This window comes from Monodelphis domestica, chromosome 1 (assembly GCF_027887165.1).
Source record: "Monodelphis domestica isolate mMonDom1 chromosome 1, mMonDom1.pri, whole genome shotgun sequence".
In the NCBI taxonomy this organism is placed as follows: Eukaryota; Metazoa; Chordata; class Mammalia; order Didelphimorphia; family Didelphidae; genus Monodelphis; species Monodelphis domestica.
Genome location: NC_077227.1, coordinates 455,747,584 through 455,773,180, shown reverse-complemented (window position 1 = coordinate 455,773,180; position 25,597 = coordinate 455,747,584). Strand labels below are relative to the sequence as shown.

The 25,597-nt window shown below is 39.5% G+C and overlaps 2 protein-coding genes across 6 annotated transcripts; one reads left to right on the top strand and one right to left on the bottom strand.

The window, feature by feature from the left end:
* Window positions 1-255: 255 nt before the first annotated feature.
* Window positions 256-11,424, bottom strand: COQ9 (coenzyme Q9). Its single transcript, XM_001373608.4, has 9 exons — window positions 11,302-11,424; window positions 6,111-6,279; window positions 5,655-5,790; window positions 5,062-5,204; window positions 4,675-4,759; window positions 3,463-3,567; window positions 2,167-2,322; window positions 1,435-1,488; window positions 256-1,043 (listed from the first exon to the last, which is right to left on the bottom strand). Exons 1-9 carry the CDS (start codon window positions 11,369-11,371, stop codon window positions 1,008-1,010), a joined length of 954 nt encoding a protein of 317 aa, XP_001373645.1. The 5' UTR covers window positions 11,372-11,424; the 3' UTR covers window positions 256-1,007.
* On the top strand, window positions 11,390-25,597 carry CIAPIN1 (cytokine induced apoptosis inhibitor 1). Of its 5 annotated transcripts, XM_056812347.1 has the most exons (10): window positions 11,728-11,849; window positions 18,776-18,818; window positions 19,311-19,485; window positions 20,009-20,161; window positions 20,428-20,504; window positions 21,148-21,316; window positions 22,118-22,191; window positions 23,254-23,369; window positions 23,683-23,764; window positions 24,338-25,597. In XM_056812347.1, exons 3-10 carry the CDS (start codon window positions 19,329-19,331, stop codon window positions 24,446-24,448), a joined length of 939 nt encoding a protein of 312 aa, XP_056668325.1. In that variant the 5' UTR covers window positions 11,728-11,849; window positions 18,776-18,818; window positions 19,311-19,328; the 3' UTR covers window positions 24,449-25,597. The 5 variants fall into 5 exon arrangements, with proteins under 5 accessions (XP_001365650.1, XP_007474964.1, XP_007474965.1 ...); XM_001365613.5 differs by lacking the exons at window positions 11,728-11,849; window positions 18,776-18,818 and adding an exon at window positions 11,390-11,490; XM_007474902.3 differs by lacking the exon at window positions 18,776-18,818 and having other exon boundaries at window positions 11,614-11,751.

Sequence of the window (25,597 nt, the reverse complement as noted above, 5' to 3'; positions counted from 1 at the left end):
CATACTTGTTGAATGAACAGGTAAGGAAAGTTTGGATTTATTTTTAATTTTAGGGAAATTTGTGCATGTTTGTAGGTAGAAGGAAAGGAGGCAGTAGAGAAACAATCAAGGTACAAATCATGGGAGGCAAGATGCTTACTGACAGAAAAGTCCTAGATGCTATGGAAAAAAATACTATCCCAAGCCCAGGTGGAAGAATGAAGTTCCCTCTTGGTCCTACCCTTCTATCCTTTAAGGACACACTAACAAATGGAATTGTTTCAAACAAACACCTTTATTATCCTTTTTACAGACTCTAAATTCACTAACAACTCCATAGCAGAGTAGGCATAAGGCTCCTCAAGGCAAAGGACCTAGGACCATATGCAAGTCATAGACTGGCACAGCTCTGTGAGAGGAATCTGAGTTAAAAATGATGTCTGCCCTCCCCTCTCTGTGGGCATCTTGGAAAAACCTTAGCTAGAAAAGCAGAGATTTCAGTGTGGGACCATGTCAAAGAAGATTGTGTGATGTCTTTTATACAGCTCACTGGGGTAGATGACAAAGTAAAACTACTAACAGCAGCACTGTGGTGGGACTCTCAGTTATCTAATGCTAGCCCTATGAAGTAGTGCTTAGGGGAGGGTTAAGACATGATCAGGACCCACAGAATGCTGGGGTAGGTAGTAAGAGTAGGGTGCTCAGTGGGCATCCTTGCTTGGCTCTCTGGGGGACATTTTGATTTTCCAACAACACAGTTGCTACACAGAGGTGTGAGACTGCTAAAGACAAGAGGTCTGATGTGGCATTAGGAACTGAGGGACTGACCTAGTTTCTGGTCAGAAATAGTCAACAAAGCAATCAGCACAAAGATGCTTCATTGCACAGGGTAATGTTTAGGACAGATTCTTATTTGTTCTGAATAGTACCTTACATCAGTATAGCGCTTTATGTTTTTCAAAGAGCTGTCAATACATTTTCATTTTCTTCTGGGCACTCAGACGCATTCTCGTTATTCTCGTTCCTCCTCATCGACGCTGGTTTAGGCCTGTCAAGTTCTTGAGCTAATGAAGACAAATCAAAACAGATAGAAGGAAAGGTCAGAGTCTGTTCCTGACTATAAATTAGGTGGTGGTCAGTGGAAATAATAGACTGGAGGTATGGCAGTGACGTGCTGCAATACTGAATGAGATAATGTGTGAAAAGCACATGTAAACCTTAAATCTTCATATCAGTGCTCATTATTATACAAGATACCATTGACTCCAGGCTTTGGTATCTTCCCCAGTGCCATAAGAAGACTAAAGAGATGGGATAACTGCATCTGGGCAATGTAGGAAATTAAACTGGCATTAGCCTTTTTTTGCTTTTCACTTCAAGTTAAAATGACTTGAATTACATAGAAGGTAAGGTTTAAGGCTGATGCAAACTCAAGTCATCCCCAGTGATACTTACAGTCACTGCTGCTCCCATCATTCCCTGGACAAGTGCTTCCCCAGTTGACTTGACCTAGGAAAAACAGAGAATGAAAACTCTCAAGTCCTCTAACAGGCAATTAAAGATAAAGCAGGTAAATAGCAAGGAGACTCCAGCAATATATCACAAGGATCATTCACTATGACCAGATGGGATTTATACCAAAAATGCAGTGGCATTTGGCAAACTATCAGCATAACTGATCTTATCAATGACAAAGATAAAGCAGGTATTAAAAAACAAGATGAAGGAATCTATATATTAGAATAGTGGTATCAATCTCAAATAGAAATGGCTCTCTGTGGGCTGAAAACTGATTTAGAAAACCACAAATTAACAACATCAAAGTTTTATTGTATATTTTGTTAAACATTTCCCAATTACATGTTAACTTGGTTTGGTTCCCATTAGGGTGTGTTGTGAGCTGAGTGTTTGATATTGCTATACTTGTAGATGATTTAATTGCTTAAAGAGCGCTTGAGTGAGTCATTGGAGAATGCTACTGATGGTACAATGGTTGGGCAGAAGAGGTTGGACTCTTGTTAAATCTCTGTATATGTCATCTGGTTTGAGCATGTGGGAAGGAATGAAATGTTCTAATGGAGAGTTGCAGGTGAATTGTTTTTGTTCACCAAATTTAAGAATATTATCAGTGGGAAAACATGGTAAAACAGTTCCCATGGTGTCCCAAGAAAGTTAAATTCAGATAACCTGTTTGGCTGTATGTCCCATGTTCATGGCATCACTGATTCTGTTTTCAAGGAAGCGCCAAGTGTCCTCAAAGTCAGGAGATGAGTCCTGCATCATCACAAGCTCTGTGGTGTTGTAGATGCCAGCTAAGACTGCTCGACGTGTGTACCAGTTAATCTGTATCAGAAGCAAGACAAAAAAACCAAATTAGGGTTGGTATAGACCCTAGGAGGGAACAAGCTTGGGCCCAAGCCAGACCTTACAAAAGGGCACAATCTTCCTTTGCCCACTGCTTCCCTTCCCCATAGCCTTCAGGTAGTGGTTCTCTAGGTCCCTAGAAGATGCCCAGAGTTAGGAGAAGCCCTTAGCAACTTGTAAGTGTGCAAGGGAGCAGCCTGTCCTGGTAAATCCCTCTTTAAAGCACCACCTCAGCTATTTAGTGTTTTATTCCTTTAATTTCTTTGCTTTCCAATTTCATTTCCCTACCATCTCAGTCGGTGGTGTATTCCCACATGGAGGAAGTTTATTAAAGCAGTTTATTACAATTGTGGTGGAAGCCTTTTGTTCCTCCCTTACCCAGATTCCACAAAATACCATCACTTATTAATTGTTTTTATGAAGGTATAAGTTATTTCTTTTATTTCCTGCCCAAAAGAGGATGCTTTTTAACAAGGCAGATTCTTTCTTGGTGGCTGTTTTAAATGAGTTTATCGATCTCTCAGTGGAGGAAGAGGTGGGCTGGGGGAAGGGAGTTTCTTTTTAAAGAGATGGGTGTCTCAATGGTATTCTTTTTTGAGAGTAGTGTTAATGAAATCAGTCCGAGTTTTAAAAAATCCAACACCAAGAGATTCTGCTGCAGGATTTAAATCTTGAGAGGTTGCTGGGAAATGGTTATAAAAAAGCAGTTCTAAATAAAAACTGTCTCTTGTGCTTTGCGTCATTACTGTAGGTAAGAAAGATGCTCTAACCAACTTCTGGTTTTGTGACCAGGACACTAAACTTTGAACAAAAAGTTAGAGCCTGTGGTTAGCCCTGTAAGAACTGTCATTGAAGGGCATGCCATTGCTTTTATGTATTGTTTCAATTTGCCTTTTTTTTTCTGTGATGATGATACTGTAAGCCCCATGAAGGAGACTTATGATTTGAGAACTTCTATAAGGAATCTTCATTTTAAGTTTTAGGGTCAACTGGTCCTTAAATAAGAATATCAGAACCATGTATTCCAAGATCCCTAAGTCTCTTGGTGTCTATAGCAGATCACGCCACAATTGTTCCAGGCATAAGTACAACTGGGCAGGACCTGTGGGAGGCACTTACATCAGTGGACTGGTCTCCAGCATAGTGCCACATGTCATCCACCATGCTGGTGAGGAGGTTTAGGCTGGCTGGGATATTATGAGGGAGCACAAGGATACCAAGAGCCTAAAAAGGAAATGACACAGAAACAAATATGGCGTAATCCCATAATGGGGCTGACTGACATGTATAGTTACTAGGAAACAGTTTAAGTACTTTGAAGTTACAGCTCATAAAAACAAACAAAAAATACTGATCAAAAAACTGAGACTTTTGTTTATTAGCTGATGGTCCAATCCTAGCCAAACAGCATGGCTCCTTGACAGTCCACAAATTTGACTTCTGCTTGCCTGAGTTGTTTATCAAGTTCCTTGATCACCTACAAACACTTCCCTTGGCAGGTAGTAGCTAGGCTTCACCCTTGGTAGCAGTATAACTTTACCCAGGTAATCGATGACTTACATTCTTTCTCTTCTCAATGTGGATCCCTAGTTCAGGACTTCATAACCTTACACCAAACATATTTGAATAGCCTCCTAATTGGCCTTCCCACCTTCAGACATCTTCTGCACACTAATACCAGATTAATATTCCTCAAACATAACTCTAACCATATCCTATCAACCATAACTCTAACCATATCCTGGCTTAGCATCATCTATAAGGCCAAAGTTCCCAGAATTCTTCTATTACCATGCCCTATACTTAAAATGGGATTCCTACAACATGCAAGCTTTCCTACTTCCAAGTTTTTTTGCTGATGCTTTTCCTTAATCTAGAGTGTTCTCTTAGGGCTAAGAACATGAAGCAGCTGTTATAAAAAAGTGACTCATGTTGGGGATGCAGCAATAAAACCATTTGCTTTCTACAGCTCCCTACAACGACTCTTATCATCTTATTGCAGTGAGACTTGCTTAGGCTGGGAGGGTTCTGCCTGTCCTGTGAGCCAAAACCCAGGGCCATTCATATTGCCAGACTGTCTTCATATCTCCCTTCCCCATTTCCCCCAAAGGGGACAAATGGCCTGAATTGACATCCACTCTAAATCATTTAATAGATGTGGTTTTGTGTTCTTGCCCTATCATACTTACTGTGTATTCTTAGACTTTTCAATAGCTATGAAGATTAATGAATTAACTTTGGTACAGTGCTCAGGGCTGAATTGGTACTGAGTATTATTAATATTATTTCTACCAATGACAATGACATGGGGACTACATATGAATTTTGTACCCGAGGCCAATGTTCAATATAGGGGATCAGCATTCTCAGTCTGGTTTCCACTGCATCCCTCAGGAACTGGTCTGTCTTCCTCTTCCTAGAAGAGGGAAAAGAAAACAGTGTGTCTGTGTCAGAATAAATGGCCTGGAGCTACTCACTGTCCTAGGATGGGCAGGGGTTCTTTCTAACTCATGACTCTGACCTGTCCAAATCTATCTGAACTTGGGCTGTCAGAGCAGCTGGTTGGTGAAGATTATTTCCCTAAAAGAGCTGGCCAACAGGATCTTATTTTTTCTCTTTGTTCTATGGAAAATCTTGCACTTAGGGATGGGCTGGGAGGTCTGGGCCTTGGCACATGTGGCCCCATACTCTTCAATGTTGGCACCTCAGGAGACTCACTCTGCCTGGCCCAACTGCACTTGCTTCTGTTCCTCTTCCATTACTCGGTTGAGTTTAGCATTACACTGGGTCACAAAATGCAGGATCAATTCACTGCCGTCATTCCCAAACATGCCAGCTGCTGCACTTGAGAGACCCAGGGACTGTGAAAGAGGAAAGAGAGAGATGGAGGAGTCTCTAAGATAACTCATATTTTTGTAGTGTCTGAGGTTTGTTTGTTCAGTTTGTTCACAAGAAGCCTCCAGGCAAATAGTGGAATGTTATTCATTATACAGATAAGGGTATGAGTCTTACAGACTTTTACAATCTTTCCCTTAACACCATACTAAATAAGGGTTAGAACCAGAATTTGAACTCAGGGATCTTAACTCCAGGTTCAGGGTTCTTGATACTACACAACAAAAAAGAAAAGATAGACAAGCACCTATGGGAATATGTGGGAGAAGGGAAAGAGAGAATGGAAAGAAAGGGAATACTATATTTGATCTTTTTACTTTTTTGGGGAAAAGAGCTAAGAATCACCATAATGCTTGCCAGTTTTAGCTCTCTACTGACTTTTCAGTTATCTACAAACCCCCTACATACAGATATACCTGAGCTCCTTCTGCAATGGCTTCTGAGGTCCACCCATGAGCAGGCACAAACTCCAAAGCTGCAGTCAGGATCCGATGCTGCAATTGCTCCTCGCTTTCATGGTCTTCATCTTCCTCACCACCCTGATCTGTGTACCTGAAGCCCATTTCAGGAAAACAAGCTGAGTGCCAGGACTGAATCTCACTTGCTACATTTCCTTATAGGATTGAGAAGCACATTAATCTTATTTTCCTCTGTGCTGGTGTCATAGCTGTATCAATGCCAACTGAATTAAAAAGGTCTCAATTCTCTCCTCCAGTTATTGTTACTAAAAAGCAAGGGTCCCTAGCATATACCCAAGTTGTTCCTCAGTAAACAAAAGGATCTGCTTGACCCAGATGTGTCCCTTGGTCACTGCACAGAAAAGACGAGTTCAGGGAGACTAGGAATCAGATGATTGGGCTGCTGGTGCTTACCTGGGCTGTGAGCGTGGGGGCTCTGGATGAGAATCTTCTGTTCCCTGTGATTCGGTGTGCTGCTGAGAGGAAGAGGGTGGGGGCTGGTACTTTTGTTCATCTGAAGATTTCAGTGCTAAAGCTGAAGCATGGAAGGCACGGGGCATCAGGGAAAGTTGACACCGGGTCACTGAAACAGGAAGTAGAATGGTCAGACACAGACGTCTTCATAAAATACTCAAGATCAAAGATGGTACAAGAGATGTGGCATAAAATGAGAGTAGCAGGATACACTGACCTAAATTTTAGGGAGTTTGGATGAAGACCTCAGGCAATGAATAGCCTTGACAGCATGGTACAACAGAATACTGAACTGAGGAGAGTTGAGGGTGTGTGACTGTGGGTATCACTTAACATTTTTGAACCCAGTTTCCTTACCTGTCAAATAAGTGTCATCATCATCTCTGTCTCATTTATCTTATTTGTATCATAAAGAACAGATAATATGTGAAAGTACTTAGGAAAAATGTTAAAAGTTTTAGACAAATGAAGAGTATTATTATTATTATTATCATAGAAAAGAGAGAACTGGGTTCTAGGCCTTATTCTACTTCTACCTATTCTGAGATAATTGGCAAATCATAAATTCCTCTATGTCTATTTCCTCATCTATAAAATGGGGGTGTTAATACCTGCCCTATTGTCAGAGAGCTGAGAATCAAATGAGATCATGGATCTATGTACTCTGAAAGGAAAAAAAATGAGATATGATAGGCTATTCTTATTTTATTTAAGATATTTAGTTCAAAGGACCAAAGAATGTTAAGTCTGGGAGGTATTGTAGAGTTTATTTAGCACTAAATCCTAACTTTTGAGAGATGAGGAAACTGAGGCCCCAAGAAGTAAAATAATTTTATCAAAGTTACACAAGCAATAAAGCAGCAGCAGTTTAGATTAGAATATAGTTCTCTGTAGTCCATGTTCAAGGCTTTTCCCATTATACTATACTGCTTCTATAAAATAATACAGACTCAAGAGTAATTTTAGGGAAGTCAGATGTTGAAGTGGATGGAGTCTTGACCTAGAGTCAGGAAGATTGATCTTCCGGAGTTCAAAGCTGGTTTCAGATCTTTCTACTAGCTGTGTCACCTTGGGCAAGCCACTTAAACCTGTTTGCCTCAGTTTCTTCATCTGTAAAATGAGCTGGAAAAGGAAATGACAAACCACTCCAGTATCTTTGCCAAGAAACTCTCAAATGGGGTCATGAAGAGTGGGACAAGACTCAACAAGAAAGATAAAATAAAAATACAAAAAATACATAAAAAATAAAAATACAAGTTTAAAATTTAAATAAAGGACAGTTAAAACTTTAATACGATGTGTTCATCAAAACAAGTATTTTAATGGATAGGCAAGTTATAAGTATTGATCAGAGAGGGGTTTTTTTTAGCCAATCTTTGGTTAGCTATTTCTTAAAACCCTTACTTTCTGTCTTAGAATTAATACTGTGTAATGATTCTAAGGCAGAAGAGTTGTAAGGACTAGGTAATGGGGGTTAATTTCCCTGGGTCATAGAACTAGGAAAAGTTTGAGGCCAGATTTGAATATAGAACCTCCCAATTCTAGGTCTAGCTCTCAAAACCCTGAGTCACCTGCTTTTGAAGAGTTTATAATACAGGTGATTATTAAGTCTATTGTTGTCTATGTTCTAACTTTTCTGTATTCTAGTCTATCTGAACACCAAAACAGTAATTAAAAAACAAAAACAAAAAACGCCAGAGAACAAAACCAGAAATCTCTTGATCAAATGTTGATCTGAATCACAAAACTATTAGAATCAGATTTACTTCTAAGTGATAATATAAAGTATATTAAAATAGGGTTTAGAGTAATTATTCCTAGATGAGTAAAATTTAATATCCCTTGAGTCCCCTATCAATATATCATTTATCCTAAAGAACCCAATAATAATTACTAAATTAATAAACCAGATAATAATGTTATCAGAGGAGGGGCACTCAAAAATGTTTTTAAAAAAGCAGTAGTAATAGAAAATTTTCTACAAAGTCCTAGAAAACATTAAAAAAAGGGAAAAATGGAGAAAATGCCCTGATTTTAAGTCAGAAGGCACTGATCAAGTTTTATTGCTGTCATTTATTAACTATGTACCACAGAAAATCTATTTTCCTAATCTGTGCTTCAGAATCTTATCTATAAAATGGAAAGCAATATAGAGTGGTGAAAATAGCCATCAATTTAGGGCCAGGGAATTTGGGTTTAAATTCTGGCTGTTTTAATATTTATGTGACTATGGATAAGGTATTTGCACTTAATAATTTTTGGACTTTGTTTTCCTAAACTGAAAGATGATGGGTGAACCTTTTAAAGATGGAGTGCTGGGCCTCACCCCCACTCCACCCCTCCCAGACTAAGTGCTGTGTCTGCTGTCCCTTACTTCAGATGGGGGAGGGGGAAGGGGAAGGAAGCACTCCCATTAGGCTGCTGGACAGAGGGGCAACTGATGAGAGGTGCATGTGGAGAGGGGAAGGAGAGTGGCCCCAGTGATTCACTTCTTTCCAGCTTGTTCCCCCTTCACCTATATGCCATGCTGTGAGCTATGCTCCCCTCAAACCTAGTTACTCTCCAACACCACCACGTGAATCACCTTGACCACAGACTCAACAGGCTGCCCTCTGTGCTTCACCCTCATGCAGCATGTGAGTCCCACCCCCCCCACCCCCCAAGCACCTTACTCCAGACAGGGGAGGGAGGAAGTATTCCTATTGACCTGCTGGGTAGAAAGAAGGTCAGGTAAAGTAAGGACTGTCCTTAGGCACAAGAAGACGGGGAGGGGTTTTCTAGTATCCAACTCTGGTGGGTGACTGCAGGTGTGCCCACAGAGAGGGCTTTGTGTGCCCTTTTTGGCATGCATGCCATAAGTTTGCCATCACAGGACTAGGCAATCTTTAAAGCTTCTTCCACTTCTGGTTCCTATGAAGTCTACAGATAACAACATCTGTACTTCCCTACTTAGAAGGGTTTAATGTGAGAATCAAATGAGACTTTTGCTTTTGAAAACATTTTATAAACTGTGGAGCATTATGAGTCAGCTATGATTTTTTTCCTCTGCAAAAGTCCTACTTGGATGGCTTATAGCATAGAAATGACCCTGTATTCTTAAAAGTTCTGTTATGGTCTACCATGTTGGAAAAGCTTTATGTAGTTCTGTAACTGTGTCTTTTTTGAGGAACCTTGGTAAGGAAATTTTTCAATAATAGGCTGGTCTTTTGTCCATGTATTTTTTGGGCTGTGGCAAACAATTAAACAAAAAATATAAAAAATATATATAATAAAAATATAAAATCATTCTCAGTCCTACACAGCTTCCTTCCTCTTCTGTTATGATTGTAAAAGCAACTGGGAAACAAATGATCTATTTAAAGAAGCTACTGATACCATCATGTATTGGGGAGGGGGCTATCCTTGGAGTCAGGATACTTCTAAGTTCAATTCCTACTTCTGATGCATATTATCTGTATAACTATGAGTAATTACTTAACTTCTCAGAGAATCAGACAACTATCTCAAATAAGATAAAGATGAATTGTCAGCCTACACAGTAACTATCATATACTATCCATATATTGCTTATTTTTGTTGAACTTTTTTTTTACTTCTAAAATCTTTATCACAAAGAAAGCTTGAGGAAAATGCTACCCAAAGATATTTTGTCACCATCATGAGCGATATTCAGTACAAAGTCTAAAAGGAAGATTCCTTATAGAAAGGTTCTCTATAGCCTCCTATTTGTGGATGACTTTATATATTGATTGCTTCAAGTTTTAGAACACTGTAGAGCATTTAAAATAAGAACTGGGGTCATGAAAGTTTTCTACCTACATCGGAAAAACCAAGTGGATGAAGAATTTTTTTTGTCTACTTTATGATAAGAAGTTGAATGGTTAGCACATAGACTTCATCAATACAAAGATTCACCAAAGGCAATTTTGTTGTTCAATTGTCTGACTCTTCCTGACCCTCATTTGGGGTTTCTTGGAAAAAAAAATACAGGAAAGATTTGCCATTTTCTTCTCTAGCTCATTTTACAGATAAGGAACTAAGGCAAATAAAGTTAAGTGATTTGGCCAGGGTCACACAGCTAGTGTTTGAGGTCAAATTTAAACTCAGATCTTTCTGATTTTAAGCCTAGTGCTCTATCCATTGAGTCACCTAGCTGCTAAGACAATGGATGGGATCAAGTGTGAAGAGATGGAAATGGTTTTAAAATCCTAAAATTCAACTTTGGGGGATAAAGGTTGTATTTTTAACAAGAATATTCTTCTGATGATGACATTCAGAGGTAAATCATGGATTTTAAGTTTTAGAAGAATTCAAAATCCAGAGAAATGGCAATATAGAAACAAAAGGTGAGTGTAAAGAACCTGGAGCATATTGCCAACCAAGAATTCTCTACCATAAGCTCATAAAGACTATCCTAGAGGAAATGTAAGGAAAAAGTAGAAGGTGGTCAAGTAGTGAGAATGTTAGATAACAAAGGAACAGCCCATATGCTCCAAGTCATGGTATCTTTGCAAGGCTAAGAGACTGGAGAGATGGCCTTCTATAGGTTTTCCTGTGGAGAAACACAGACAAGGTTGCAGATAGCTTGTGATTTGCAGCCTTGGTAGGATTACCTACATTGATGCACCTTTTACTGAAACATAAACAGAAGAACCAAAACAGCAGCTCTGCACACACTCTGACTCCAGTCGAAGTTGGGTTGGAGTTGACTCAAGGACTCAAAGTCCTAGTCAGGTCACACTCAGAGTTTGAGTCAGATTTGGAACTGGGAGTCAGGATGGCAGATCAAGAGTTGGGGACCAGGCCTTGACCATGGATAGAAACGAAGAAAAAGGACACAGGCAAAATTGAAGGCCATGTTTGGGACTGGGTATTCAAAAGTCAGGGTCAAAGTCAAGGGTCGGGGTGCTGTCAAGACTAAGCATTGGTTCTTTGGTCAAGTCAGAGGAATCCAGGTTCAGACCTATTGGAGATAGGGCAAGAAGCAAGACCCCAGTGCCCTTCATTTCACCTTGTCAGCAGCCCAAAACCTGGGTCCCTTCTGCCACAGTCGCAAGGATTCCCTCCAGTTCCCGCCCTCGTGCCCCTCCCAGGCCCCGAGGGTCCCGGCCCCGCCCGGCCGCCCCCTCACCCGGCCTGCACTGCAGCCGCAGGAACTTCCAGCCTGCCCGACGGAGGCACCCAGCCACCGCCGCCGCCATCTTGGAAGTGGGCACGGCCCGTGAAGAGTCTCCACGTGACACTGTCAGATGCCAGTGTGTTCGCGCGCGCGCGCGTGCGCGAAGAGAGGGGGGCGGAGCGTGAAGAACGCCCGAGGACGGTAAGATCCTGTCTCTCCTTAGCGTCTATAGCGGGTGTGCGCACGCAGGTTCCATTCACTCCCTCCTCTCCCCCTTCCCTTTCCCCTTCCCCTTCCCCATCCCCATCCCCTTTTGTCCCCTCCCCTCCCCTCTCCTCCCCTCCCCGTCCCATCTTTCCCCCCGCATCTAAGAGTCTCCTCTGCGTCTCTGGGACGCAAATACCTTATTCTCTCGCGAGAATCCGACGGTGCTGAGCCGGCTGCTGAAGAGTAGGCGCCTGGGTGAGCGTTAGCCGTCCCTCAGTCGGGTTATTCTACTTTCTCTTATCCAATTGCCTCAACACACTTGGGGATCCCAGTTCCTTCTCGGAAGAACTCTGGTATCTTCTATTGTCCTTGATTCCGTTCCTCCGATCCCCGCCAGTATCTTCATCTTTCTTTCACTCCCCTTACTCTCTCACCCCCTCCTTTCTTCCTTCACCTTCTTCCTCTTCTCCCCTCTTTTTCTCCCCCTCTACTCTTCCCTTTCCCTCCCCTTTCCCCTTAACTCCTCTCGCTTCTCTCCCCCATTCTCCTGACCTAACCCCCCTCCCTTTTCCCCTTCTCCCCTCCCCCCCCTTCTCCTTCTCCCCTTGTTTCTAATAGATTCTACTTCATATCTACTTCCCACATGGCCTTTGACAAGTAATTTGACCTCTCGGGGCCTAAGTGCCTCTTCTAGAAAATGGATTCTTGCCTCCTCAGAACTCCGTCTCAGCTCCTTGAGCTCATACATCAGGCTCAGCGTCCAGGGAGCTTAGGTCTGGCTGGAGGGGGGTGGATGGGAGTGGTGGTAGCGGCGGCGCGGGAGGGGGAGGGGGGGAAAGAAGGGGAGCATAACAGAAAAGTATCCAAAATAATCATCATCTTGACTGGGGTGAGAATTCTAACAATTGGAGAGAACCAGAGGGGCCCCTGAGGGTCGTGACACCTGAGCTGGGTCTTGAAGAAAACTGGAGTGGGGTGGGCGGTGGAGCATGGGAATATTCCTCTTTGTACAAAGGCTGAGAGGTGGGATTTGCCCTGTATGGGAAAACAGTAAGTAGGTCAGTTTAGCTGGGATATCTAAATCAGGAGACAAGCCATGAAAAATTGTAAGAGGCTTCACATAGCAAAGAAGTTTGTCTTTCCCAGGCTCTTACATCACACGTCCTTGCCCTAATGGAACACAACTTGACACAGCATCTATTAAATCTGAGGTCCTATACGGTTAAATATGGAGGTTGGTCAGATCTGAGGTTTGTATTTACCACAGATTACGGGTAGACAATCTGCTGAGCATCTTTTGAAGTCCAACAGGTTACTCCTCTGCCACCTACAAAAGGTTGACTATGCACCCTTTGAATTGTGGACTCGCCTGCTAGAGACTAAGCTTGATAGGATGAATTTGTTTTTGTCTATGGGTGATTTCCTCTAGGCAAACTAGAATCTTCTCTCCTCTGTCTCACAGATCTCTGTGAACAGAATTGTTCTGTGTTTTACAGTTATTCAGGGCAAGAATTGTATTATATTTTTGTGGATGAAAATAAAAGGTCTTCCCCTTGTTAGACCAGTAAAAAATAGTAACCAGAGAGAGTAGTATTTTTGAATTCTTAGTTGCTCTCCAAGATGCGGCATCATCACAGTCAGTACTGATCTTTGAAGTTAGAGATCTCAAATTTTGTCTTAGTTGTGTCACATGAATAGACTAGATGGAAACTATACCACATGGATATTATTATTGAAACTGTTTACTTATACCCTCAAACTAGTTCTGACTTCACCTCATTACGTCTGGATGCAAAGATTTTGATTTATTCCTTTGCACTTTCTCTTATCTTTTGATCCCTTTCCCTAACTACTTATTTCTGTCATGTCCCTTAAAAAAAAATCTCTTTCTGCAGTGTAACTGCCATTGTTCTCAGAATTTTTCATCAACCTGGTTTATAGAATTAGGCCTTAGGTTGAAATTGAAAGCCTCTAACTTTTATATGTATTATTTCTTCGTGTCCTCATTGACAAGAGAGGTGTAATAGTTCAGGGTTTGCTGTCCACATGAAAGTAAATATATACTGGGAGGACATGACTTCAGATGCCACCAGCATACCTTGTAGAAGTAACTAGGTAGAGAATGTCAGAATTGGAAGAGAGGTATCTTAATATCCAAGGTCAGTAATGTCAACTTGGAAAAACACAGAACCACTAAAGTAGTCATAAAAACAAAATCTTTAATCAGGATAAGAGACAAGTCCTTAATAATCGGCTGCCACACAGAGCCAAACACTAAATACCACACAGAGCAAAAGCTCTGAGGGTTCTGGGTACAGTGTCTTTGGGAGAACACCAGGACTGGATCATCAGGGAGAGACTGATGCTTTACAGTGGATACAAAAGGAAGATTCCAGCTGGGTTACCTAGGAAGAGGTCTCTGATACAATGGGAGAAACTTCTAAGACAAAAAGAGTACTTAAGATTTGATTCTGGCTACTAGTCCCAATTAAACTGGGATCATTAAGTACTTTATTGGTTAGTTTACTGTCCAGCATGAGTCAAGGTCAGTCTGGGACTTCCTTTAAGATAAGTTTCCAAGGGACAGGGGCAAACTTGGGGTTCCCAAAATAAAGCTGATAGGAACATGACTGTAACTTAGAAATTATAAGAGGTGAAGTGGAAATAATTCAAAGTTAGCTTGAGTTAAAGCTTCTAAGAAAGCTTACTTAGTTATTTGCTTTTTTCCCCCCTATTGTGGGAATGGGTTTTTTGTGCTTTCAGGACAGATTTATCAAACTCAAAACTTTTTGATTGAAAGTATCACATTTTCATATTTGAACTTTTAAGTATTTCCTCTTACTAAGAAAGCTGAGCCTGTGTCCTTCTTTTCTAGGATTGATATTTAGCATGCTTTTTACTGCCATCCTCTAGCCATTAGATATTAATTTGGGAGGTAAGAACACAAAGCACTTTTAATATCTTCTAAATTAGTGACTTGTTCCCTTTGGAACATTGAGACATTGTAAAGTGCAGATCTAATACTCTCATTCTATCGTTAGAGAAGGAAGCTTCAAAGCCAGCTCCATTCTCCACACTAGGGAGGCTTCCCACTAGGCAAAAATGGATATTAAGAACAAAGATTTTATATGCCTGTTTGAAATTGAGAAAGGAGGATAAGCAGTGGCACTCTTAGAATTTTCTACTTTTGTGATGCTGAAAAAGACCTGGCATATTATTTCTACCTTAAAACAGGATACAGTACATACAATAGAATTTAGCAGACTTCCTAGATCTCCTAGTTTTCTTTATGAAAATTATATTGGAATGTAGTTGGTAAAAAAATAGGAGGAAAAAGTCTTTTTCCTGATTTACTGAATAGCCTTTTCCACTGTCCCTGAAAGCAATGAAGCATTTTTAGTATCCCTGAAGATAATCAGTATTAATTTCTAGCAATTTAGTATTTTACCCCGAATACTCTTTCCTGTCTCCATGTAGCAATTCAGTGCTTCTAAATTCTTGATCGATTGGCTTTTATGTGTGAAACAATGATATTGAATTTCTTATTAGCAGCCAGATTTCATTGTTAATCTCTTATTTATTCATGTTCAGGAATATTTAGCCTTAAAATTTCATACATCAAATATGCCCTTTTAGGATAGGAATTTAAAACCTTTTTAGATTAGTGGCTGGCTAAGAATATTCTTTTACTACATATATTTTAGTTGGGAGTTTTGAAAAATGTGGGTCTTTTTTTTGGAGGGTGTTTTTTGGTTTATTTTTTTAAAATTAAAAAAAATATTTATAATATTTTTCCATGGTTACATGATTCATGTTCTTTCCCACCCCTCTTCCCTCCCCCTTCCTGAGCTGATAAACAATTCCACTGGGTTATATATATATCATTGTCAAACCCTGTTTCCATATTATTAATATTTGGAATAGAACGATCATTTAAAGTCAACAGCCTCAATCATATGCCCATTGAACTATGTGATCGATCATATGTTTTTCTTCAGCATTTCTACTCTCACAGTTCTTTGGATGTGGATAGCATTCTTTCTCATAAGTTCCTCTGGATTGTCCTGGGTCATTGCATTGCTACTAATAAAGAAGTTCATTCCATTTGATGGTGCCACAGTGTATCAGTTTCTGCTCTTGGTTCTGCTTCTTTCACTCAGCATCAATTCCTGGAGGTCTTTCTAGTTCACATGGAATTTGGAGGGTAAACTCCTGCTATGTTAATAATACCTCCTACTCGTTTCTTTGCAAAATCCTCACAATGATATAGTAGTATAAGTACTGTTATCCCCATTTTGTAGATAAAGAAATAAGGTTAGAAAAGTTTAATGACTAGGGATCATAGGATCATAAGTTTAGGAATAAATTTCATAAGGAAGGGACCTTAGAGGACATCTTAAGATCACATGGCCAATAAGTGGCAGGATTTAAACACAGGTGTTCCTGACATCAAGCTGCTTCAGGAGCTGGCAAAACCTAGATCTCTTTTCAGCCTTGCTGTTTCTAATCAATCATCAGGAGAGCAGATGAATTTGAATTGTATTTCTAGTAGTGGTCATGTTGTACTAATCTAATCCATATATTCATTTGAATCTACCTCTTTTTAACCTGAGGTTAGTGAACTTGGTTTTTTGTTTTTGATAAAATTATTTGAATATAATTGCTTTCCTTTTTAATCTTAAATATTCTATTTTATGCATTTAAAATATTTTGAGAAGGAATCCATAGGCTTCATCAGACTACCCATGGGGTCAAGTGACTTGCCCAGGGACTCATAGGTAGTGTCTGAAGCTACATTTAAACCTTGGACCTCTCTCAACTTGCCCGACTATCTGTTGAACCACCTAGTTGCCTCTTTTTTTTTTTTTAAAGAGAGAGGCAGGGTTGCTCAGTGAAAAGAGCAATTTAAAGTTGGTGAAAGCCCAAGTTCAAGTCCTGTGACTGCTCCTTATATGTATATGATGAGAATCTTCTTGGCTTCTTTGAGCTTTTGATTCCTTACTTGCATCATTTTCTTTAGAGGATTGTTGTAAAAATTTTTTTTTAAATTTTGAAATATGCTACAATTGAATTGCCATTGTTTATAATAATACCTGGCCTTTCTGTAGGTCAAACCCATCACCTAGTACCTTGCTCTGACCAATTTGACTTTTTTCTCTCTTTATTCGCAAGCAAGTCATAACTTTCCTTTTTTTTTTTGAGTTTATGGTGGTTTAATCACAACGGGAGTAAGAAAGGAGAGGGAGAGAAGGAGAGAGGGGAAAAAGTAACTCAACCTGGCAGAGCCAGAGGGAGTTTAGGCCCGAAGGCCAAGGTAGAAAGGAGAATCAGTCCTTGACTCACGTGATCTCAAGGGAAGCTGTCTGCGGACCTCCTCCCTGCTCAAGTTCCTAGCACGAACTGCCGCCTAGCCCTGTCCACAGGAAGTGAGCGAATTCCAGAGGCTGTTCCCTACCTCACTTCCTGTGCCTCACAAGTGCCAATGGTGACTCAAGCTTGGCTTAGGACAGCCCAGGTGGGCAGTTAGTTATTTCTGATTTGTCATTGACTAGCACATGCCCATGTAGTGTGGGTGTGCACAATTTTGGGTGCTAGACCAAGCAAGATGGAGATTTTAAAATTCACAAGATAAAGTTGTAAAACTCCTTACTGAACAATGAAAAGTACTTAACCCATATTTATAGTAAGGCAAAAGCCCTTAAGCTAGGTCTATTTTTAGATCTAATGCTAAAGGGTTCTAAGTACCTATGAAGGTCAAATTAATCACTAAAAGGTCAGGCAACTTACAAAGGGGCAAGTTTAGCAAAGAGGTGTGAAATACTCAGAAGATATAATCTACCCAGAGAAGGTGAGAACTAAGAATGGGCAGTCCTAGGAAAAGCGTCTACTGTGATTGGTAGATGTGAAAACTTAGGGGAGGTGACACAAGAGAAAAATTCTCTTTGAAAGGAGGTCAGGAGCTGAGAGCTGGGTCTCTCTAGGTGGCTGAACTTAGTTGAGCTCAGGAGCTGAACTGGAGGGCCTCTGAACAATGGAGTTTTGCTTGGAAGAATCTTGTGGTGAATGATTAAAGACTGACTTAGCTTTCTCAAGGAGAAAGGGGGCAGCTGGGTAGCTCAGTGGATCAAGAGCCAGGCCTAGAGATGGGAGGTCCCAATAACTTTCCTACTTCTAACAGGGCAATAACTGCCGAGCATTTGACCAAGATTATAAATTCTTGAATTTGACATGATCAGCAATCTGCTTGACTAGAAGAAAAGATGGTTATTACAGAAGGAGATTTAAAATTACTATTAATTCCTGAGTTGTAGTTCAAAGAATATCTTAAAAAATTAGCTGAAAGCATTTTCAAATATATTTTAAATCTCAATGTACCTTTCCTGTATAGGTTAATAAGTCAGATAATTATCATTTGGAAGAAAAAAGACTAATGGCCAAATTCTTTCCACAGGCCCAGAAGTTTAGGGGGTCTCAAGTATTTTGAGAGATCATAAAGGGAGGAATGTTTTCTTTACTCATCTTTGATTAGAATAACAGATTTAGATCACAGGGGAAAGAAGGAAACAAGCATTATTAGATACTTATATGCCAGGCACTGTACTAAGCCTTGTATATACAAATACAGGCAAAAGAAAGGACAGTGCCCTCAAGATGCTTACTTGGCCTGAATCCTTTCACAAAATAAAGTCTTTAGGAAGAAGTCACCACAAGGAGAAGAGGGTCAGGCCTTGTAGAAGGATATTTCAGGGTAAGTAGGCTGCAAACATAGTAGGATGTTCAAGGTTGAAGAGGCCGCAGGGACTGAGAATTTTTCAGTGAGGCATGATTTTGAAGTTCAGAAAGTCAGGAACAGGGCTGAAAGGACCTAAGTAAGAGATTTTCTAGCCCAAATATCCTTTTTTTACAGCTGAGGAAACTGAGGCCCAAAAGGTTTGTGACTTCCCTAGGGCCAATCAGATAGTAAAAGAGCTGGGATTCAAACTCAGATCTTAAGTTACTCCCAAATTCAGTGCTCTGGGTACTAAATTGACCAGAAAGGTTAAAAATTTTGCCTCTTCCCCCCACTCTATATATTTCTTAGTGGACTACCTAAATCATGTTGAACTTTCTATCTCAATATCTTATTTTTAGGGCCTGGTTTTCAGAAACTTGGCAGCATCCATATTTGAAAAAAGAAAGAGAACACTAGAGTAGCTAGATAAATGTCTCCAATCTCATTTTTGTGTGTGTGTGTATTTTCTCCACTATACTACCACAAAATCTCATGGGACTGTCGAAGATTGACTTTCATGGAAAGAACTTTTTGAATCCTACAATCCTAGGTAAAACCGAGTTTTTGTTATTTGTTTTGATGAAAGGGGGAAAATTATTTCATTAAACGTTTGATCTTAAAAAAATAAGTTTGTGTTCAAGGGAAGTCTGCCAATTTCCTTTGTTTGCTGACTCGTTTATAACTTCTACTTTGTAAACAATGACAAGTGTGTTTTAAGTTCTCTGCTTTTGCTTATGATCCAAAAGGAAATTAATCTTGTCTTCTCATATCCATCTAATTATATTTTTCTTGGCTTTTCTTCTAAAAAGACCAGAGATCTCCCTAGAGAAGTTAGTGCTTAGTTTAGGAATTTGGGATTATGGAAATCTGAAATAATAAGATTATTTAGGCCATCTCATCAACAATATGATTCTCTAATGTCAGCATCCTTGGGTGGCTGGTCTAGACTGCACCGAAATGCTAATTGTGTTTATTTTATTTTTTAGATTAAACTTTTTATCTCTTCTCAGCATTTATTTATCCTTTGGTCATTAATTTTCAGGTTGTTGACATTGCAACAATGGCAGAATATGGAATATCAACTGGGCAGCGTGTGGCAGTCATCTGGGATAGGTCATCTCCAGTAGAGGCTCTAAAAGGTCTGGTGGATAAACTACAGTTACTAGCTGGTGATGAGAGTCACGTGTCTGTGGAAAACATCAACCAACTGTTACAGTGTAAGAATTTACCCTCATCTCTTCTTTAACTGGCAAGGGGAATGGGGAGGCGGGACTTGATAGTTGGGGTTTCATGCTTTGGCTGACAAAAAACTGGTATGCTGTCAGATGATCTGCTCTTTTTCTGTAAAGCAATAATAAGAGTATGTTTACTCATCAAAGTATATCTTATAACTGATATAATAGCAGAGGGTTATATAGCAGAAGAGGATAAAAGCCCTCATAACCACATACTTTCTTTCTAATTTATTCTGTACCTGAGCATATAGGTGGATCTAGGTGCATTGGTGAGAAAAATATCAGGGGGAGCATATATAGAAGAGAGAATAGGATAATAGCTACAGAGAGGAATACAATAACATCTCTAAGATCTACTGAACCACCATCATACTGGGGAAGATAGATGTCTCTTTTTCTATGTGAGGCCTGTGGCCTTTCTAAAGCTCCTGCTGTTTGGAGAAGGGTGCTGCTGCAGGAACTCACATCCTGAGTGATGCCTGATGTCTTCATTTTGTCTTCTCAGCTGCTCACAAAGAATCTAGCTTCGATGTTGTTCTGTCGGGTCTGGTTCCAGGAAGTACAACCGTGCATAGCACTGAGATTTTGGCAGAAATTGCTAGAATCCTTCGACCAGGTGGGCAAGTCCTTCTGAAGGAGCCAGTGGAGACAACCTCAGGTATGGAAACTGTCCCTGTTCCTAGAGTCTTCAATTGAAGCATTAAGCCAGGGTTTGAAAAATAGGAACTCAAGATTTCTGTTGTTCCTCTTGAGATGATATGGAACTGTGAACCTTGAGATGAATTGCAACAGCACTTTGAAAATTTAAAAACATTAGACAAGCATAAAGTACTATTTTAATTGTGCTCCTACTCCACATATGATGTGACTTTTAATCATCATCTTATAAATCTATGATGATTAGATTTCTTTTCTTTTTGACAGTACATGAAAGCAGAGTGAAGACAGCTGCTAAACTGTGCTCAGCTCTGACACTTTCCGGGCTTGTGGAAGTGAAGGAGGTATGGTTATAAGTGAGCTGGAATTTACCTTACCAAAACATAGTATAGAAGGAATCCATGCCTTAGAACTCCCCTCTATGCTTCCATATTGTTTCTACCCCAGTTATAAAAAGTTCCTGAAATGTGTCACTAGAGTGTCTGTTCTTTAAAAATGATATTTCTGTATTTTGTGAGATTTCTCTTAGAGATTATGTGACTAGAACTATACTTTTAAAAATGGTTGTAGGTATGACTTTGATTTCTCACTAAGTCATTGATTTACTTTGTGATAGAGGTCTTTGAGGTTGGATTTGTGTTTATGTTTATGTGTGCATACCCTTTCCCCCCCTTTAAAATGGTAATTCTGTTTTTTGCCAACACGAGAAGAAAAAATGGTAAGAAAAGAGTTAATGTTTGCAAAGCACTCTAAATTTTTAAGGATAGGCATTAGCAGAAAGAAAGTTGAAATCTAGTCATGACTGACCAGAAAAAAGTTAAATATGAAACAAAGAAGTAGATTCAGTTTATAGAGGTTATGTCATTAATTTCTGCATATTCTATCCTTTGGACCTTTGGTATGCTGAAAGATCATACTATAACATTATAAGCATGAGTGAGTTTTGTTCTCAGTGAAGACCAAACCTTTTTGTGCCTTGAATTTCAGTTGCAGAAGGAGTCCTTAACCCCAGAGGAGGTACAGTCAGTACAGGAACACCTGGGTTACCAGAGTGACAGTCTGGTCTCTGTTCAAGTCACTGGCAAAAAACCAAACTTTGAAGTAGGCTCTTCTACTCAACTTAAACTTTCCTTCCCTAAGAAGACTGCTGTTTCAGGTAAGGGTTACCTAGGATTATTACCAACCCAGTACATTTTAATTCCATACTGCACTAGTGTTAAAGACTGAACTAGAGTCCAAATGGAGAAGTAAAGCTTCTAGTAAATTAACCTTTCTAATACTTATGTTTCATTTTTCAATAAAAAGAGCCTAATTAATACTAGTGTACTTAAGAATTCATTCAGTTTCTTTGTATTCTTATATAGGCTAAGAAAGCTAATTTTTCCCATATAATGTTTCCCCTAAGATTATGTCACTTGTAAGATTACATTCATTTACCCAGTTGTATACAAGAAAATATTTCCTTATCCTGCTTCTCTTTCTCCCATCATTACTATTCTTGGGATTTTAACAAAGAAAATTGATGCAGTTGTGCTCATGCTAATTTGGGAATAGGTTACATTTGCCCATCTGAACATTTGTCCCAGAATGAGGAATTAGCTTGTTTTATTCAATTCCTCCTGATCCATATTGTTAATTCTATGGCCTGCCCAAAAGCAGCATTTCTCTGAAAGATTCAGAATCAAAAGCCCTGAGATCTATTTCCAGTTCTGCCATTAACTTGTGCCTTGCATGTTCTATCTTGGGGCAGATCTTTTGGGGTTTTTTTTACCCCTGTTTTTCCATCTGTAAAAAGAGGATGAAGCCTTCCTTGTTCACACTGAGTGATATAAGGGAGGCTGAGTGAGTTGGTATCTATAAATTCATTGTATTGCTAGGAAGAAAGAATTTTCTGGTGTCACATATACTGTTTGGCTGCTCTCTAGATCTTGCTATTTCTTTTGTTGGCTGGTTTTAGAGAAACCTGTTGTGGACCCTACTGCTGCCAAGTTGTGGACACTTTCAGCCAGTGACATGAATGATGATGGCATGGTGAGTTGGTCCCAATGCTGAGCCAAGTGATTGTTTGATTGTACCTCCAGCAAACTTTTCAGGACCTCAGTGCTGGGTATGGACAATCATATATTAGAACCATACCTGCTAGAAGTATCTTTCATGCTTTTGGGTGGAATTTCAGCAGTGAAGTTATCATTATTTTCTACCCTGTTATTTGATATAATAGACCCCAAACAAAATGAGTGTATTCACATATAGACTTTTTGTCACTGAAAAAAATCATTTTGGCTAATTTTTCAAGGGGAAAATTCTGAATTGTGGAAAAGAGTTGCCTTTTTTCCCTTCCATCCTCATTGAATGCTCTTCTTTTAACAAAATAAAACAGGTGACACTACATCTGGCTGTGGAAACAACATCATACACTTAGATTCTAGAAATTCTCAAGTTTTAACTCTTTTTCTGGGCATTTGATTTTACTCATTCTTTAACATAATCATCTGCTTGTGTTTTCCTACTGACAATATGGAAATCATATTATATCTAATCTATGATATGTGCTGATGATTTAGCTATGCTTTAATAAAGTGATCTTTGTTTTTGGAGGCAATTCATGATTATCTTCTGTGACATTCTTTTGGGTATCCTTCCCCTGTTATCAACTTGTGGGTATCAGGAAGTGCATGATAATTTTTTTAATCCTTACCTTTTGTCTTAGAATCAATACTAAGTATATTAGTTCCAAGGCAAAAGAGCAGTAAAGGCTAGGCAATGGGGGTTAAGTAAAGACTTGCCCAGGGTTATATAGCTAGGAAATGTCTGAGATTAGATTTGAACCCAGGACCTCTTATCTCTAGGCCTAGCTCTATCAACTGAGTCACCTAGTTGCCCCCATAATGATTTTTAATGTTAAACTGAATTTAATATAACTAGGAAGATAAACCTATCAAAAAAAGTTACCTGTAAGTTGTATGTGGAAAAGCTAAGTATAAATGATTTTTGTATTTGTATACTACTGCTTCCCTCCTTCAGTATTACTATATGATAGCTTTCTAATTGAGGTTGCTTTTTAGTAATTAGATTAATCTGAACATCTTCTAGGATCTCATTGACTCTGATGAACTCTTGGATCCAGAGGATTTGAAGAAGCCAGATCCAGCTTCCCTACGGGCTGTTTCATGTGGAGAAGGGACAAGAAGGAAGGCCTGTAAAAATTGGTGAGTATTAGGGAAAGATCATTACTTTCTCTCAAGGAATGTCTAAAACAAATAAGAGCTTAACTCTTAGAAGTATTGTCATGTGATGGGGGGAAGGAAACAACATGTAGAGCTTTAAGTCTATCTTACTGGTTCCATTTTTTTATGTCTCCTTCTTTGTGTATTAAAGTAATTCTGTTGGGACCAGTTCTAAATAAAGGATGGCTGGAAAGCTGATGAAAAGAGAGGGACCTTGTATCCACCAAAAGCTGTAGAAGCTATTTTTCAGGATTTGTGGGTTTCTAGTTCTTATAGTATTTTATCTCTTATTCAGCACGTGTGGCCTAGCAGAAGAACTGGAGCAGGAGAAAGCAAAGGAGCAGAAGAAATCCCAACCCAAGTCAGCTTGTGGAAATGTAAATATTTTGGTAGATTTCCAGAATTCAGAGAGTACCTCAATTATATTATTCTTTATCCTAAAGTTGCACATAAACTATTTCTACCTCTAACTATCTTATGATCCAAATAATTACAGGTAAGATAAAGTGAAACAGAACTCTGTTGGGGAAGAAAAGCCCCCTCTCTTGAGGACATTAAGCATTCTCAGAGTCTATTTAACTGTCTTATTATAGGGATTTCTCCTGCCTCTGCCTTTTTTCTTTTCATTTTTTTAATAGACTTGGTATTTCACATGTGCATTTTCTTGCTTATTTTCATTTCATTATTTGAATTATTACCTTTGACTTTGTCTTGAATTTCTAAAAACTATCAGGTCGTGAACTTGTTAATTGCCATTTTATTAGATTTTCCTGGTTTATCATGGGGAGACTATGAAGTTGTGGCTAGTGAGCATGAAATCTTAGCTAGCTGTATTACCTGAGGGCCAATGGGAGGGGAGAAAGGCACAAGTTCAGGGATTACTTCTTGGTCTTTCAGTGTGGATTTCCTTAGTAGACACCTTCAACTTCTACTTCTCTTTCTCTCAACAGTGTTATTTGGGCGATGCCTTCCGCTGTGCCAGCTGCCCCTACCTTGGGATGCCAGCCTTTAAACCTGGGGAGAAAATCCTTTTGAGTGAAAAAAATCTTCATGATTCCTAAAAGGCAAAATCACTGGGACTTGTGGAGATTATTCCATTCCAAAAACTGACTCCAACACTCATTTCAGCAATCCTTCAAGTCCTGCCTGTTTGTCTCCTGCCTCCCTGATTCTGCCTACACTCTGTGTTGGGATCCCAGATGGGGTTGGCTTGATAGACATGCAGAAATTGAGGTATATATGCTGCTACGAACCAAAGGATTGAGATATAATCAGCCAGGTTAATTTGCATTGGGCTGTCTAATTCCTCAGTGGGACTTGAATTGAAGGTATAGGGAGATTCCATCTAATCAGTGGTGGCAGAGAGGAGTTATATACATTGGAGAAGTCACCCTCTCCATGTTAGTATTTGGGAACCTGATCATACGATTTAGATCCTGAGCCCATCCTCTCTCTATGGATCATATTGTCTTTGAACATAGTTATCCCTTAGTGTTAATGCATCTACAGATCCCAGATCTGTCTCCTAAATTTATTGATAACAAACTACTTGTTCTATGAGCAAGCACATTGTTATTATTGAAAAAAATAACCAAGTGGTATATAATCTCCTTGGAGTATCCAACTTCCAGTCCAAATGGATTCTTGAAAGCTTTTGATCCATTCATGTTTTTGAATCAAAGTCAGCCTCACTGCTTCAGACTGTTATTGTAATCTGACCATTTGGCAATTAGCATTGGAATTGTATCCATTTTCCAGATCTCTGAATTTGTAGGTGATAGAATGATTCACTCCTATATACTAGCTCCAGGGTGTGTGTGTGTATATATATATATCTGTAAGAGAAAGAACTGACCCTGCAGAAACCAAGAAAACGCTTTCACCTAAATGAAGGGCCTAAGCTCCCTTCTTTCTTTAGAAGAGTACATTCATACTTATTATCCTAGCTGATGGCATATCAGGGGAGTCAGTGTCATAAACCACCCTTCAGTTATGGAATGGAGTGTCCTTTCTTCATCTCCTCAGAAGTATTCTGTGTGGGGATCTACAGATCAGGACTTAAACTGGCTATAATTTACTTTGTGCAAGACTCACTTTTTGTCTTTCTTGCTATTGATCTGTAAGGACTGGGATCTTGTTTTGACAAATGTGTGGATTTAGGGAACTGAAATTTCAGTTGTGTGACTGATAAATAAAGTATTTTAAGTGGT